General features: G+C 49.3%; 1 protein-coding gene across 1 annotated transcript in view; it reads right to left on the bottom strand.

Moving 5' to 3' along the window:
• c22h2orf68 (chromosome 22 C2orf68 homolog) overlaps window positions 1-14,187 on the bottom strand; it is a 20,632-nt gene extending 6,445 nt beyond the window's left edge. Inside the window, exons 1-2 of the mRNA XM_078239305.1 lie at window positions 13,946-14,187; window positions 5,903-6,018 (exon numbers count right to left, since the gene is read on the bottom strand). Coding sequence (XP_078095431.1) covers window positions 5,903-6,018; window positions 13,946-14,058 — 229 coding nt within the window. The 5' untranslated portion in view covers window positions 14,059-14,187. The remainder of the gene's footprint in view (window positions 1-5,902; window positions 6,019-13,945) is intronic.
• Between the last annotated feature and the right edge of the window lie 3,464 nt (window positions 14,188-17,651).

Raw genomic sequence — 17,651 nt, 5'->3', positions numbered from 1 at the left:
AATGGATGGGGAAGACTCAACCTCACTCTCTCAAACGCACCCTCGTCCTCCCTACCAGCCTCCAGACTGAGGCAGGCTTCCATCCACATCAACTGTCCTCCCCTGTTTGAAGTCTCACAACACCAGGTTAAAGAGCGGTTGGTATGACTGCCCTTGCACCCAAACGCCAACTCACTTGATGAATAACAACTGAGGTGACAACTAATCCAACCCCCCTAACCTGCCCATCTTTGGACACTAAGGGGCAATTTAGCATGGCCAATCACCCTAACCTACACATCTTTGTACACTAAGGGGCAATTTAGCATGGCCAATCCACCTAACCTACACATCTTTCTCCACTCAGGGACAATTTAGCATGGCCAATCCACCTAACCCGCACATCTTTGGACACTAAATGGCAATTTAGCATGACCAATCCCCCTAACCTGGACATCTTTGGACACTAAGGGGCAATTTAGCATGGCCAATCCACCTAACCTGCACATCTTTGGACACTAAGGGGCAATTTAGCATGGCCAATCCACCTAACCCACACATCTTTGGACACTAAGGGGCAATTTAGCATGGCCAATCCCCCTAACCTGCACATCTTTGGACACTAAAGGGCAATTTAGCATGGGCAATCCACCTAACCCACACATCTTTGGACACTAAGGGGCAATTTAGCATGGCCAATCCACCTAACCCACACACCTTTGGACACTAAGGGGCAATTTAGCACGGCCAATCCACCTAACCCGCACATCTTTGGACACTAAGGGGCAATTTAGCATGGCCAATCCACCTAACCCACACATCTTTGGACACTAAGGGGCAATTTAGCATGGCCAATCCACCTAACCCACACATCTTTGGACACTAAGGGGCAATTTAGCATGGCCAATCCACCTAACCTGCACATCTTTGGACACTAAGGAGCAATTTAGCATGGCCAATCCACCTAACCCGCACATCTTTGGACACTAAGGGGCAATTTAGCATGGCCAATCCCCCTAACCTACCCATCTTTGGACACTTAGGGACAATTTAACATGGCCAATCCAACTGAGGTAACAACCCCTGTTTGACCATCGCGAAGGATCTTTATCAGAAGAATAAAAATCTCTCGCTAATTCATCCGTTTACTCAGCCAGAGAGCGCGATTAGCTCATTCAGGGAATAGCTTCCAGATCTCTGCCTGTCATTTTCCAATTCTCACCCCTCTTTCCAAATCCCGCCTCAGCCCCCTCCTCAACTCTTAGCATCGTAGAATCCCGACAGTGCAGGAAGAGGCCATTCAGCCCATCGAGTCTGCACTGATTCTCTGGTGGAGTATCTTACCCACGCCCTCTCCTCCCCCCGCCCTATCCTATAACCCCACACATTAACCATGACCTATCCGCCTAACCAGCACATCTTTGGGATACCAAGGGGCAATTTAGCATGGTCAATCCATCTAACCAGCACATCTTTGTGACACTAAGGGGCAATTTAGCATGGTCAATCCATCTAACCAGCACATCTTTGTGACACTAAGGGGCAACCTAGCATGGCCAATCCACAGAACCTACACAACTTTGGACACTAAGGGGCAATTTAGCATGGCCAATCCACCTAACCTGCATATCTTTGGACACTAAGGGCAATTTAGCATGGCCAATCCATCTAACCTGCACATCTTTGGACACTAAGGGGCAATTTAGCATGGTCAATCCACCTAACCTGCACATCTTTGGACACTAAGGGGCAATTTAGCATGGCCAATCCACCTAACCTGCACATCTTTGGACACTAAGGGCAATTTAGCATGGCCAATCCACCTAACCTGCACATCTTTGGACACTAAGGGGCAATTTAGCATGGCCAATCCACCTAACCTGCACATCTTTGGACACTAAGGGCAATTTAGCATGGCCAATCCACCTAACCTGCACATCTTTGGACACTAAAGGGCAATTTAGCATGGGCAATCCACCTAACCCACACATCTTTGGACACTAAGGGGCAATTTAGCATGGCCAATCCACCTAACCTGCACATCTTTGGACACTAAGGGGCAATTTAGCATGGGCAATCCACCTAACCCACACATCTTTGGACACTAAGGGGCAATTTAGCATGGCCAATCCACCTAACCCGCACATCTTTGGACACTAAGGAGCAATTTAGCATGGCCAATCCACCTAACCCACACATCTTTGGACACTAAGGGGCAATTTAGCATGGCCAATCCACCTAACCCACACATCTTTGGACACTAAGGGGCAATTTAGCATGGCCAATCCACCTAACCTGCACATCTTTGGACACTAAGGAGCAATTTAGCATGGCCAATCCACCTAACCTGCACATCTTTGGACACTAAGGGGCAATTTAGCATGGCCAATCCCCCTAACCTACCCATCTTTGGACACTAAGGGGCAATTTAGCATGGCCAATGCCCCTAACCTACCCATCTTTGGACACTAAGGGACAATTTAACATGGCCAATCCAACTGAGGTAACAACCCCTGTTTGACCATCGCGAAGGATCTTTATCAGAAGAATAAAAATCTCTCGCTAATTCATCCGTTTACTCAGCCAGAGAGCGCGATTAGCTCATTCAGGGAATAGCTTCCAGATCTCTGCCTGTCATTTTCCAATTCTCACCCCTCTTTCCAAATCCCGCCTCAGCCCCCTCCCCAACTCTTAGCATCGTAGAATCCCGACAGTGCAGGAAGAGGCCATTCAGCCCATCGAGTCTGCACTGATTCTCTGGTGGAGTATCTTACCCACGCCCTCTCCTCCCCCCGCCCTATCCTATAACCCCACACATTAACCATGACCTATCCGCCTAACCAGCACATCTTTGGGATACCAAGGGGCAATTTAGCATGGTCAATCCATCTAACCAGCACATCTTTGTGACACTAAGGGGCAATTTAGCATGGTCAATCCACCTAATCTGCACATCTTTGGACACTAAGGGGCAATTCAGCATGGCCAATCCACCTAACCCACACATCTTTGGACACTAAGGGGCAACCTAGCATGGCCAATCCACAGAACCTACACAACTTTGGACACTAAGGGGCAATTTAGCATGGCCAATCCACCTAACCTGCATATCTTTGGACACTAAGGGCAATTTAGCATGGCCAATCCATCTAACCTGCACATCTTTGGACACTAAGGGGCAATTTAGCATGGTCAATCCACCTAACCTGCACATCTTTGGACACTAAGGGGCAATTTAGCATGGCCAATCTCCCTAACCTGCACATCTTTGGACACTAAGGGGCAATTTAGCATGGCCAATCCACCTAACCTGCACATCTTTGGACACTAAGGGCAATTTAGCATGGCCAATCCACCTAACCTACACATCTTTGGACACTAAGGGGCAATTTAGCGTGGCCAATCCACCTAACCTGGAGGGGACTAGAGCAACCGGTTCCGGAGCTCGGCATCTGGACGCCTGAAGGCATGGCCCACAATAGTGGAGCGATTAAAATCAGGGATGCTGAAGAGGACTAACACTGGGGACACAGGTTCAAATCCCTGTCATTTTCCAATTCTCGCCCCTCTTTCCAAATCCCGGGGACAGCGTGCAAACTCCGCATAGGCAGTGACCCACGCCGGGAATCAAACCTGGGTCCCTGGAGCTCTGAGGCAGCAGTGCTAACCACTGTCATCTCCTCCAGCCTCTATGAAGTCTGTGTCCCTCTAATTCTGGCCTTTTTGCTATTATTCTTTCATGGACTGACCCTGACAAGGCCAGGGTTTGTCGCCTAAATGCCCGAGTTAAGAATCAGCATTGCTGTGGCTCTGGAGTCACAAGTAGGCCAGACCCGGTAGGGACGGCAGATTTCCTTCCCTAAAGGGAACCAGATGGGTTTTTCTGACAACAACCGATGATAGATTCACGATCGTTATGACCGAATCTATTTCTAATTCCGATTAATTGAATTGAATTAAGTGATTTGAACTGAATTTAAATTCCACCAGCTGCCAGGATGAGATTTGAACCTGTGTCCCCAGTGTTAGTTTTCTTCAACATCGCTGATTTTAATCGAACCGCTATTGCAGGCCATGCCTTCAGGTATCTCTATAGGTACCTCTCTCTATAACGTCACCCCTAAGCCTCCTATGCTCTCGGGAAAAAATGTCCCAGTCTATCCAGCCAGTTCTGGTCGCCGCACTACCAGAAGGACGTGGAGGCTTTAGAGAGAATGCAGAGGAGGTTTACCAAGATGTTGCCTGGTATGGAGGGGCTTAGTTATGAGGAGAGATTGGGTAAACTGGAGTTGTTCTCACTGGAAAGACGGAGGATGAGGGGTGACCTAATAGAGGTGGATAAAATTATGAAAGGCATAGATAGGGTGAACGGTGGGAAGCTTTTCCCCAGGTCGGTGGTGACGTTCACGAGGGGTCATAGGTTCAAGGTGAGGCGGGGGAGGTTTAACACAGATATCAGAAGGACGTATTTTACACAGAGGGTGGTGGGGGCCTGGAATGCGCTGCCAGGCAAGGTGGTGGAGGCGGACACACTGGGAACGTTTAAGACTTATCTAGATAGCCACATGAACGGAGTGGGAATGGAGGGATACAAAAGAATGGTCTAGTTTGGACCAGGGAGCAGCACGAATTTGGAGGGCCGAAGGGCCTGTTCCTGTGCTGTATTGTTCTTTGTTCTCTCCCTACAACTCAAACGATCAAGTCCTGGTAGCATCCTAGTAAATCTCTTCTGCACTCTTTCTAGTTTAATAATATCCTTTCTGTAAGGGTTACCGGAACTATACATTCCAAGTGTGGCCTTACCAATGTCTCGTACAACTTCAACAAGATGTCCCAACTCCTGTATTCAATGTTCTGACCGATGAAACCAAGCATGCCGAATGCCTTCTTCACCACTCTGTCCACCTGTGACTCCACTTTCAAGGAGCTATGAACCTGTACCCCTAGATCTCTTTGTTCTGTAACTCTCCCCAACGCCCTACCATTACATTGGGACATCTGGCCCAATATCTCCTTATGTGGCTCAATGACATTGCATTCTAGTGAAGTGTCCTGGGACATTTTATTATGTTGACGGTGCTTCAGAAATGTAACTTGTTGTTGTTGTTCCCTAACACAGGTTATCGTTCAACTGTCATTTCCCATTGCACCTACAACCTAAGTGCACTCCCGGGACATGGCTGTAAATTGGGAGAGGGGAGTGTGCAGAGGGACCTGGGTGTCCTTGTGCACCAGTCACTGAAGGTAAGCATGCAGGTGCAGCAGGCGGTAAAGAAGGCAAACGGCATGTTGGCCTTCATTGTGAGAGGTTTCGAGTACAGGAGCAGGGATGTGTTGTTACAATTATACAGGGCCTTGGTGAGGCCACACCTGGAGTATTGTGTGCAGTTTTGGTTTCCTTTCCTGAGGAAGGATGTTCTTGCTCTCGAGGGAGTGCAGCGAAGGTTTACCAGGCTGATTCCGGGGATGGCGGGACTCATGTATGAGGAGAGATTGACTAGGTTAGGATTGTTTTCACTGGAGTTCAGACGAATGAGGGGGGATCTCATAAACACTTATAAAATTCTAACAGGACTAGACAGGGTAGATGCAGGGAGGATGTTCCCGATGGTGGGGGAGTCCAGAACCAGGGGTCACGGATTCGGGGTAGACCATTTAGGACGGAGATGAGGAGACATTTCTTCACCCGGTGAGCCTGTGGGATTCGCTACCACAGGAAGTAGTTGACGCCAAAACATTGAATGTATTCGAGAGGCGGCTGGATATAGCACTTGGGGCGAATGGGATCAAAGGTTATGGGGAGAAAGCAGGATTAGGCTATTGAGTTGGACGATCAGCCGTGATGGTGATGAATGGCGGAGCAGGCTCGAAGGGCCGAATGGCCTCCTCCTGCTCCTGTCTTTCTACGAGAGGCTATACTCACTCCTGCGGCGTGGGTGGTAAACCTGCAGGTCAGGCTTGCGAGGTCGGACGGGAGCCGGAGTCTGTCTCTTCTTCTGTCTCTCCTTTGCCTGTCTTACCTCTTTATCGTAATCATCTCTGGAAGGAAAAAGGGACAGGCAGAAAACTCTTTGCTTATTCGCTCAGCGTCCCCACACTTTCCGATCGCCCCCTTCCCCATTCTTGCTGACCCCTGCACCCTGAGCAGGGACAGCACCTTGCCAAGTACAGGCTCTACGCGCTGGTGGGTCACAGTCATAGCAGTAAAGACCTTTCGGCTCATCGAGTCTGCACTGACAATATCTACCACTAAAGGCGCTAATCCCAGTTTCCTGCACTTGTCCCATATCCTGGAATGTTATTTTCCAGGCGCTCATCCAAATATTTTTCAAAGGTTTGATTTGATTTGATTTATTGTCACGAGTCTGCACCGACCACAATCCCACCCAGGATCTATCCCCATAACCCCATGCATTTACCCGAGTTACTCCCCCTGACACTAAGGGGCAATTTAGCATGGCCAATCCCCCTAACCCACACATCTTTGGACACTAAGGGGCAATTTAGCATGGCCAATCCACCTAACCCACACATCTTTGGACACTAAGGGGCAATTTAGCATTTCCAATCCACCTAACCCGCACATCTTTGGACACTAAGGGGCAATTTAGCACGGCTAATACACCTAACCTGCACATCTTTAGACACTAAGGGGTAATTTAGCATTTCCAATCCACCTAACCCGCACATCTTTGGACACTAAGGGGCAATTTAGCACGGCTAATACACCTAACCTGCACATCTTTAGACACTAGGGCGGCACGGTAGCGCAGTGGTTAGCGCTGCCGCTTCACAGCTCCAGGGACCTGGGTTCGATTCCCGGCCTGGGTCACTGTCTGTGTGGAGTTTGCACATTCTCCCCGTGTCTGCGTGGGTTTCCTCCGGGTGTTCCGGTTTCCTCCCACAGTCCAAAGATGTGTGGGCTCGGTTGATTGGCCATGCTAAAATTGCCCTTAGTGTCCTGAGATGCGTAGGTTAGAGGGATATGGGGGTAGGGCCTGGGTGGGATTGTGGTCGGTGCAGACTCGATGGGCCGAATGGCCTCTTTCTGTACTGTAGGGATTCTATGATTCTAGGGGGCAATTTAGCATGGCCAATCCACCTAACCCGCACATCTCTGGACTGTGGGAGGAAACCGGAGCACCCGGAGAAAACCCACGCAGACATGGGGAGAACCTGCAGACTCCACATACACAGTGACCCAAGGCCGGAATTGAACCCGGGTCCCTGGTGCTTTGAGGCAGCAGTGCTAACCACTGTGCCACCCACGTGAATTAGTATACAGTGAAAAGTATTGTTTCCTGCATACTATACAAAGCATACCGTTCATAGAGTACATAGGGGAGAAGGAAAGGAGAGGGTGCAGAATGCAGTGTTACAGTCATAGCTCGGGTGTAGAGAAAGGTCAACTTAATAGGACGTAAGGTTTCCAGCCTCCACTACCTTCCCAGGCAGCGCATTCCAGATTCCCACCACCCTCTGAGTGAAAAATCCCCTCTGAATCTCCTGCCCCTCGCCCTAAAACTCTGCCCCCTCGTGACTGACCCCTCAACCAAGGGGAACAACTGCTCCCTACTCACCCTGTCTATACCCATCATAATCTTATACACCTCAATCATGTCCCCCCTCAGCCTTCTCTGCTCCGGAGTAAACAATCCAAGTCTATCCAGCCTCTCCTTATAGCTGAAATGCTCCCTCCCAGGCTGGTGAATCTCCTCTGTACCCTCTCCAATGCTATCACATCCTCCTTCGTTATTTTGGACGGGACCCTCTCTGGGAGTGGAATCTGCCCATAACGCTGGGGTAATAATAGCAGGGACTGTTGCCCGTATTCTGGAACATTGAAATGGGTACAAGGCTGCAAAGTCCAGGGAACCACATCTGGATGCTTAACGTAGAAACTAGAAGCAGGAGGAGGCCATTCGGCCCTTTGAGCCTGCTCTGCCATTCATTTTGATCATGGCTGATCATCAAATTCGATATCCGGATGAACCAAGGCCGGAATCGAACCCGGGTCCCTCTCTCGCTCGCTCTTCTCACCTGAAAGGCCAGCTTCTGGTCCTTAAAGTTTATTTATTTATTCATCACAAGTAAGGCTTACATTAACACTGCAATGAAGTTACTGTGAAAATCCCCCAGTTGCCACACTCTGGTGCCTGTTCGGGTTACACTGAGGGAGAATTTGGCACTTAACCAGCACGTCTTTCAGACTGTGGGAGGAAACCGGAGCACCTGGAGGAAACCCACGCAGACACGGGGAGAACGTGCAAACTCCACACAGACAGTGACCCGAGGCTGGGATTGAACCCGGGCCCCTGGCGCTGTGAGGCAGCAGTGCGAACCACCGTGCCACCGTGCCGCCCTCTTACTGACCCGTGCTCTTACCAACCCACCAGAGTCACCTGACATCTACTGGACGGCGAACCCGCCCTCTGGCCAACGCAGGGCGAATCGGAGGTGAGTGGCTGTCCCCAATACATTGAGGGAAGGGTTTAACACCCCCTCTCCCCTCCCCCCTCCCTGAAGCCTGCAGGAGGAAATCCCGCCCCCAGAAATCAGGCACACAACCTTGGGTTCAGTACTTCACTCGAGTTCTGAGGGGAGAATCAAGGCACCATCCAACTGAACGGAGGATGTCAAAGGTCTCCTCGCACTTTTGAAGGAAGAACAGCTCATTCTGGAGCTCGGGCCAACATTCCTTCCCTTCCTCAAGCCAAACACAGAGTGATGAATAATTCATCTCGCTGCTGCTGAAGGGATTGCCCCCTGTTCAAAATGGCTGCCGTGTTTTGCTGCACTTTGCTGTAAATTAAACATTAAAGAGTTTTGTGGGCTCATATAGTGCCTCATGATGTCTCAAAGTCCTTTGAAAGTAAGCGCGCAGGTACAGCAGGCAGTAAAGAAGGCAAATGGTATGTTGGCCTCATAGCGAGAGGATTTGAGTATAGGGATAGGGATGTTTTGCTGCAATTGTATAGGGCGTTGGTGAGGCCACACCTGGAGTATTGTGTGCAGTTTTGGTCTCCTTATCTGAGGAAGGATGTCCTTGCTATAGAGGGAGCGCAGCGAAGGTTTACCAGGCTGATTCCTGGGATGGCAGGTCTGTCATATGAGGAGAGACTAAGTCAGTTAGGATTATATTCACTGGAGTTTAGAAGAGTGAGAGGGGGTCTCATAGAAACTTATAAAATTCTAACAGGATGTGAAGTTGTACGAACTAAGGAATAGCATGATGGGAAAATTGGTCAGCTATTTGGTACAATATAAGCAAGACTGACTCCGCATAACTTTAAGACTGAGTAAATAAAACAAGATAAGGTCAGGGATGACGGAGTCACCGACCTTCTTCTGTTACATCAAAAGACAAGATAAGGGTATGAATGATGAGACAAAGAGTTCCAGGAGGTCAGCAGGTTGTGACATGATTAATGACATTGCTCACGATTCTATTGCTGATCGAATTCCTGAATATGCTCTGGTCACGCAAACTGATAATGATTATGTATAAATACTGAACTGATTCTTTGTGTAATTGCGGACTTGAGGAGGAATTAGCAAGTTGTACCAACTGCTCTCTGAACTCAAGTTTTCATCCAAAACTGCATGCAGTCTTTAGTAAATAAAGACGAGTTATTTCGTCGAAATGAATTTTGTTGAGTTTTTCTATCACAGTCAAGAAACAGGAAAGTTTCCACTTCAACAAGGGTTAGACAGGGTGGATTCAGAAAGAATGTTCCCGATGGTGGGGGGAGTCCAGAACTAGGGGTCATATTTTGCGGATAAGGGGTAAACCTTTTAGAACTGAGGTGAGGAGAAATTTCTTCACCTAGAGGGCGGTGAATGTGTGGAATTCACTCCCACATAAAGTAGTTGAGGCCAAAACGTTGTGTGATTTCAAGAAGGAATTAGATATAGCTCTTGGGGCGAAAGGAATCGAGGGATATGGGGGGAAGGGGAGGATCAGGATATTGGATTTGATGATCAGCCAAAATGAATGGCGGAGCAGGCTCGAGGGGCCGAATGGCCTCCTCCTGCTTCTAGTTTCTATGTGTCATTATTGATGTAACTTGGACAAACACGATAACCAATTAGCACACAGCCAGGTCCCACAAACATCACTGGGTGGCACAATGGGCAGTTTTGTATCCGCCTCACAGGAAAGACGAGGGGCCTTCACTTGTCTGAAATTTGGTATCTATGGCAGTGCGGAACCCCCTCAATGCTGCACAGAGATGTCGCCCTGGATTGGGTGCTCAGGTTTCTGTAGTGGAGCCTAAATGTGTCGGCTTCCGATTGGGGCCAGTGAGCCAGCTCCAAGTGAGCGTGGCGGTCTGTCTTTATCTGGTGAACGCAGTGACATTTCGCTTTCAATTTTCTTCCTGCCTTCACCACCAGCGAGTAATGTTACCAAAAGGGGCAGTTTCGATTGCTTCAGTGGTGTCTGGAGCTCTGGAACTGAGGCATTGAGGAAATTGGGGCAGCATGGTGGCTCAGTGGTTAGCACTGCTGCCTCACAGCGCCAGGGACTCAGGTTCAATTCGCGGCTCGGGTCACTGTCTGTGTGGAGTCTGCACCTTCTTCCCGTGTCTGCATGGGTTTCCTCCGGGTGCTCCAGTTTCCTCCCACAGTCCAAAGATGTGAGGCTGAGGCGCATTGGCCATGTTAAATTGCCTCTCGGTAGGGATACGTAGGTTAGAGGGATTAGTGGGGTAAATATGGATGATATTGGAATAGTGTAGGTTAGATGGGCTTGAGATTGGTTTCACAGGTCGGCGAGACATCGAGGGCAGAAGGGCCTGTACTGCGCTGTAATGTTCTATGTTCTATATGTGGGGTTACGGGGATAAGGCCTGGATGGGATTGCGGTCGTTGCAGGCTTGATGGGCCGAATGGCCTCCTTCTGCACTGTAGGATTCTTTGATTCTATGAACATTTCTCTCCCCCTTCTAATTTGGTAAGGTGGAGTCATAACGCTAATGTCAGGATCCCAGGCTGATGCTCTGGGGACACGGGTTCAAATCCCACCATGGCAGCTGGTGGAATTTAATCCGTAACCCCGCGTATTCACCCTGCTAATCCCCCATGGGGCAATTTTAGCATGGCCAATCCACCCTACCTGCACATCTTTGGAGTGTGGGGGACTACTGGAGAACCAAATACAAGTCGACTATGACTATGAAACCATTGTCGATTTTCGGAAAAACCCATCTGGTCCTCTACTTTCTCAGAAGTCTAAGGAAATTTGGCATGTCAGTTATGACTCTCACCAACTTTTACAGATTCACCATAGAAAGCATCCTTTCTGGTTGTATCACAACTTGGTATGGGCTCCTGCTCTGCCCAAGACAGCAAGACACTACAAAAGGTCGTGAATGTAGCCCAGTCCATCACGCAAACCAGCCTCCCATCCATTGACTCTGTCTACACTTCCCATTGCCTCAGCAAAGCAGCCAGCATAATCAAGGACCCCATGCACCCCAGACATTCTCTTCCACCTTCTTCCATCGGGAAAAAGATACAAAAGTCTGAGGTCACGTACCAACCGACTCAAGAACAGCTTCTTCCCTGCTGCTGTCAGACTTTTGAATGGACCTACCTTGCATTAAATTGATCTTTCTCTACACCCTAGCTATGACTGTAACAATACATTCTGCACCCTCTCCTTTCCTTCTCTATGAACGGTATGCTTTGTCTATATAGCGCGCAAGAAACAATACTTCTCACCGTATTCCAGTACATGTGACAATAATAAATCAAATCAAATCATGCCCTTTAGGGAAGGAAATCTGCCGTCTTTACCTGGTCTGGCCTACATGTGACTCCAGAGCCCACAAGCAATGGGGTTGACTCTGAAATGGCCGAGTGAGCCACTCATTTGTATCAAACCACATGGGTTGTAGCGGGTTCTTGGTGGCAGCTCACCTCACAAGGGCAATTAGGGACGGAGCAATTTACCCAGAGCTTGAAAAAGTGCCCTCTGCTTTTGATTTGATTCATTATTGTCACATGTACTGGGATACAGTGAAAAGTATTGTTTGATTTATTATTGTTACATGTACTGGGATACAGTGAAAAGTATTGTTTGATTTATTATTGTCACATGTACTGGGATACAGTGAAAAGTATTGTTTGATTTATTATTGTCACATGTATTGGGATACAGTGAAAAGTATTGTTTGATTTATTATTGTCACATGTACTGGGATACAGTGAAAAGTATTGTTTCTTGCACGCTATACAGAGCATACCGTTCATCAAGAAGGAAACGTGAGAGTGCAGAATGTAGTGTTACAGTCATAGCTAGGCTTCTCGATCCTTCCAGCAATGCGGACAGTTTGCCCCTATCTCTGTCCAGAGCGCCTCCCCATGATTTTTAACACTTCTATCAAATCACTACTCTTCAATGGAAAACCGCTTTCAACCTCTCCTTAACCAACTTCTGACCATCCCCCCCCCCCCCCCCCCCATCCCCCTCGCTGGTCAAACATTTCAAGCCCGCTGCCACCTCCCACCCCGAATGGCATCACTGAACCTGCTTCCACCTTCCACAGTTATTAGCAAATCTAAATTGTTGGAGAAATCATTAGCCGAGCGGGAGATTGGCACAAGATGCAATGGGGGGCACAGCAAAACATTTTTCTTGGTCAGTAAAATGAAGGAGAGTCATGGACTTCAGGAAGCGTATGGAGAACATGCCCCCGTCTTCATCAACAAGGATGAAATGGAAATGGTCAAGAATTGATCTTTCTCTACACCCCCTAGCCGTGACTGTAACACTACATTCTGCACCTTCTCCTTTCCTTCTCTATGAACGGTATGATTTGTCTGTATAGTGCGCAAGAAACAATACTTTTCACTGTATCCTGACGGCTCGGTGGCACAGTGGGTCAGCACAGCTGCCGCATAGCAGGGATCCGGGTTCGATTCCCGGCTTGGGTCATTGTCTGTGTGGAGTTTGCACATTCTCCCCGTGTCTTCATGGGTTTCCTCCGGGTGCTCTGGCTTCCTCCTACAGTCTGAAAGACGTGCTGGTTAGGGGCTAAATTCTCCCTCAGTGTAACCCGAACAGGCGCCGGAGTGTGGCGACTAGGGGGTTTCCACAGTAACTTCATTGCGGTGTTAATGTAAGCCTTGCTTGTGACACTAATAAATAGAATTTAATACATGTGACAATAATAAATCAAATGAAAAAGGATGTAATTCTTGCATTGCATCTTTGATTGGTGCAGAAAGTGTGTTGTAATGTGAGTGTTTTGGGTTTATTGAAGGGTTTGCAGTCCAGTGTGGCTGGACTCTGTCCCTGAGCCTGTGGGTGCAGTCACCTCTACAACACATTCACATCTCCATCACACACACACATCCCTCAGGGGAGAACAGGAGGAAGCTGTCAATCAATGGCCGGAACTCCCGCCCCCGTCCAGCTCCCATTGGGCAGCAGGCACAGGGGTATCTCTTTTCCCATTGGCTGGCCGCGCTGTCACTCATCCCGGCTGTCAATCATTGACCGGAAAACCCACCCCCGCTCAACTGCCATTGGTCAGCAAGACAAGGGGCGTTCACTTTCCCATTGGCTGGCCACACTGTCAATCATTGACCGAAACCCACCGCCCCTACCCTGCTCCGATTGGTCCACTGGGCAAGGCGGGATGCTTTTCCCATTGGCTGGCCGCGCTGTCAATCAGAACAAGTGCCGCCCCAGGCTGGCGATAGCGCATCCGATAGGTTAATCGGGCTGCCAATCATCTGATCGAACCAATCAGGACACCCACCCCTTCTCATCGTTGATTGGGCAACTGGGCCACGGCCTCTCTTTCCCCATTGGCTGTCAGAGCTGTCAATCAGAGAAGGTGCCGCCCCAGTGAGGACGGCCCGCATTCTGATTGGTCAGGCCGGCCGTCAATCAGCCCAGCCGTTTCCGGTCTCTCCCTCCCGCTTGGGGCCGGACAGCCTGCGGCGGGACACCCACCTGGCGATCTGGTTGCGGCGGATGTGGTGGACGAAGCCGTGGCTCATGTCGAGGCGGGCGGACTTGGCGGCCGCTTTATCCCGGGAGCCGGAGCTCTCGTCCCCGAGCTCCATCCGGCGCCCGGCGACCCCGCCTGCGGGAGATGGCCGAGCAGCCGCTATCCCAGAGTGACAGCTCCGCCACCCCGAGCCAGAGGGAGATGGCCGAGCAGCGGCTTTCCCGGAGTGACATCCTCCCCACCACCAGAGGGAGCCCAGCCCTGAATCAGTGCCCAGAGGTGGCAGCTACTCAGACACTTTGTAAATAAGGACAATTCTTTCAAAAAAAAATCCCAGGCAGCAAATACTTTCCCTTCACGCCCCAGTCCAAAGATGTGCGGGTTAGGTTGATTGGCCAGGTTACAAATTGTCCATGAGATGCGTAGGTTAGTGGGATTAGCGGGTAAATATGTGGGGATAGGGCCTGGGTGGGATTGTGGTCGGTGCAGACTCGATGGGCCGAATGGCCTCCTTCTGCACTGTCGGATTCTATGATTTCTATGAAGTCCTGTCTTGGCTCAGCCCAGGGAAGGTTTTTGGCTTCAAATACCACAAGACCCCAAGTACAGGATCTAACCTGACGCCCCGCTGGGGGAGTGCCACACTGTCAGCGGTGTTGCCTTACACATTAGGCTTCAAACCGAGGCACGGTTGCAACTGTCAGGAGAGTGTAAACTGTGACACTACAGCCAGCGCATTCCAGACCCTCGCCTCCCTCTGGGAGGCTTTTCCCTCGCGTCCTTTTTTACCCAGAGGGTGGTGAGGGTCTGGAATGCGCTGCCTGGGAGGGTGGTGGAGACGGGATGCCTCACATCCTTTAAAAAAAATCAGTATTTGGCACGTCATAACATTCAGGGCCAAGTGCTGGCAGATGGGATTAGATGGAAGTTTAGAAGTTTCTAATGTGCTGTGTGATTCTTTGATTCCAGCAATTTAGCATGGCCAATCCACCCAACCTGCACATCTTTGGACACTAAGGGACAATTTAGCATGGCCAATCCCCCTAACCTGCGCATCTTTGGACACTAAGGGACAATTTAGCATGGCAAATCCACCTAACCTGCGCATCTTTGGACACTAAGGGGCAATTTAGCATGGCCAATCCCCCTAACCTGCACATCTTTGGACACTAAGGGACAATTTAGCATGGCCAATCCACCTAACCTGCGCATCTTTGGACACTAAGGGGCAATTTAGCATGGCCAATCCCCCTAACCTGCGCATCTTTGGACACTAAGGGACAATTTAGCATGGCCAATCCCCCTAACCTGCGCATCTTTGGACACTAAGGGGCAATTTAGCAGGGCCAATCCACCCAACCTGCACATCTTTGGACACTAAGGGACAATTTAGCATGGCCAATCCCCCTAACCTGCGCATCTTTGGACACTAAGGGGCAATTTAGCATGGCCAATCCACCCAACCTGCACATCTTTGGACACTAAAGGGCAATTTAGCATGGCCAATCCCCCTAACCAGCACATCTTTGGACACTAAGGGACAATTTAGCATGGCCAATCCACCTAACCTGCGCATCTTTGGACACTAAGGGACAATTTCGCATGGCCAATCCACCTCACCTGCGCATCTTTGGACACTAAGGGACAATTTAGCATAGCCAATCCCCCTAACCTGCGCATCTTTGGACACTAAGGGACAATTTAGCATGGCCAATCCACCTAACCTACGCATCTTTGGACACTAAGGGACAATTTAGCATGGCCAATCCACCTAACCTGCACATCTTTGGACACTAAGGGGTAATTTAGCATGGCCAATCCCCCTAACCTGCACATCTTTGGACACTAAGGGACAATTTAGCATAGCCAATCCACCTAACCTGCACATCTTTGGACACTAAGGGGTAATTTAGCATGGCCAATCCCCCTAACCTGCACATCTTTGGACACTAAGGGACAATTTAGCATGGCCAATCCCCCTAACCAGCACATCTTTGGACACTAAGGGACAATTTAGCATGGCCAATCTCCCTAACCTGCACATCTTTGGACACTAAAGGACAATTTAGCATGGCCAATCCACTTAACCTGCACATCTTTGGACACTAAGGGGCAATTTAGCATGGCCAATCCACCTAACCTATACATCTTTGGACACTAAGGGGCAATTTAGCATGGCCAATCCCCCTAACCTGCACATCTTTGGACACTAAGGGGCAATTTAGCATGGCCAATCACCCTAACCTGCACATCTTTGGACACTAAGGGACAATTTAGCATGGCCAATCCCCCTAACCTGCACATCTTTGGACACTAAGGGACAATTTAGCACGGCCAATCCACCTAACCTGCACATCTTTGGACACTAAGGGACAATTTAGCATGGCCAATCCACCTAACCTGCACATCTTTGGACACTAAGGGACAATTTAGCACGGCCAATCCACCTAACCTACACATCTTTGGACACTAAGGGACAATTTAGCATGGCCAATCCACCTAAACTACACATCTTTGGACACTAAGGGACAATTTAGCATATCCAATCCACCTAACCTGCACATCTTTGGACACTAAGGGGCAATTTAGCATGGCCAATCCACCTAACCTGCACATCTTTGGACACTAAGGGGCAATTTAGCATGGCCAGTCCACCTAACCTGCACATCTTTGGACACTAAGGGACAATTTAGCATAGCCAATCCCCCTAACTTGCACATCTTTGGACACTAAGGGACAATTTAAAATGGCCAATCCACCTAACCTGCACATGTTTGGACTATGGGGCGAAACTGGAGCACCCGGAGGAAACCCACGCAGATATGGGGAGAACTTGCAAACTCCACACAGACAGTGACCCAAGGCTGGGAATCGAACCCGGGTCCCTGGCGCTGTGAGGCAGCAGTGCTAACCACTGTGCCACCGTGTCACCCTATTTAGTTTCTTAATAAAGATCTTCCCTTTTTTTCCACGCCTCCTCGTCCCCTTTCAACAGCAGAAAACCCATCACCTTTCTACCCCCCCTTCAGTTCCAGAGAAGTAATTTGACTCGAACTGTTAACTATCCCACAGGCACTGCTAGACTTGTTGAGATTTTTCAGCATTCTCTGCCTTTATCCCCGATTGCAGCATCTACACTATTTTGTTTTTATCCCGTTGTTACACCTCACTGCTTGTGTTGCTGCATTGAAATTGCTGCATTTAATTGTGTTGTTGCAATTATACAGGGCCTTGGTGAGGCCACACCTAGAGTATTGTGTGCCGTTCTGATCTCCTTTTCTGAGGAAGGATGTTCTTGCTCTCGAGGGAGTGCAGCGAAGGTTTCCCAGGCTGATTCCGGGGATGGCGGGACTGATGTATGAGAGATTGACTTGGTTAGGATTGTTTTCGCTGGGTGGGAGGATGGGTGGGTGTGTCCAGAACCAGGGGCTCACAGTCTGAGGATTCAGGGTAGACCATTTAGGACGGAGATGAGGAGACATTTCTTCACCCAAAGAGTGGCGAGCCTGTGGAATTCATTACCACAGGAAGTAGTTAGAACCATAGAACATTACAGCACAGAAACAGGCCTTTTGGCCCTTCTTGTCTGTGCCGAACCATTTTTCTGCCTAGCCCCACTGACCTGCACCTGGACCATATCCCTCCACACCCCTTTCATCCATGTACCTATCCAAGTTTTTCTTAAATGTTAAAAGTGAGCCCGCATTC

The sequence above is a fragment of the Mustelus asterias genome, chromosome 22 (genome assembly GCF_964213995.1).
Source record: "Mustelus asterias chromosome 22, sMusAst1.hap1.1, whole genome shotgun sequence".
In the NCBI taxonomy this organism is placed as follows: Eukaryota; Metazoa; Chordata; class Chondrichthyes; order Carcharhiniformes; family Triakidae; genus Mustelus; species Mustelus asterias.
The sequence above is the reverse complement of the archived record's forward strand: the minus strand, read 5'-3'. Positions and strand labels throughout refer to the sequence as shown.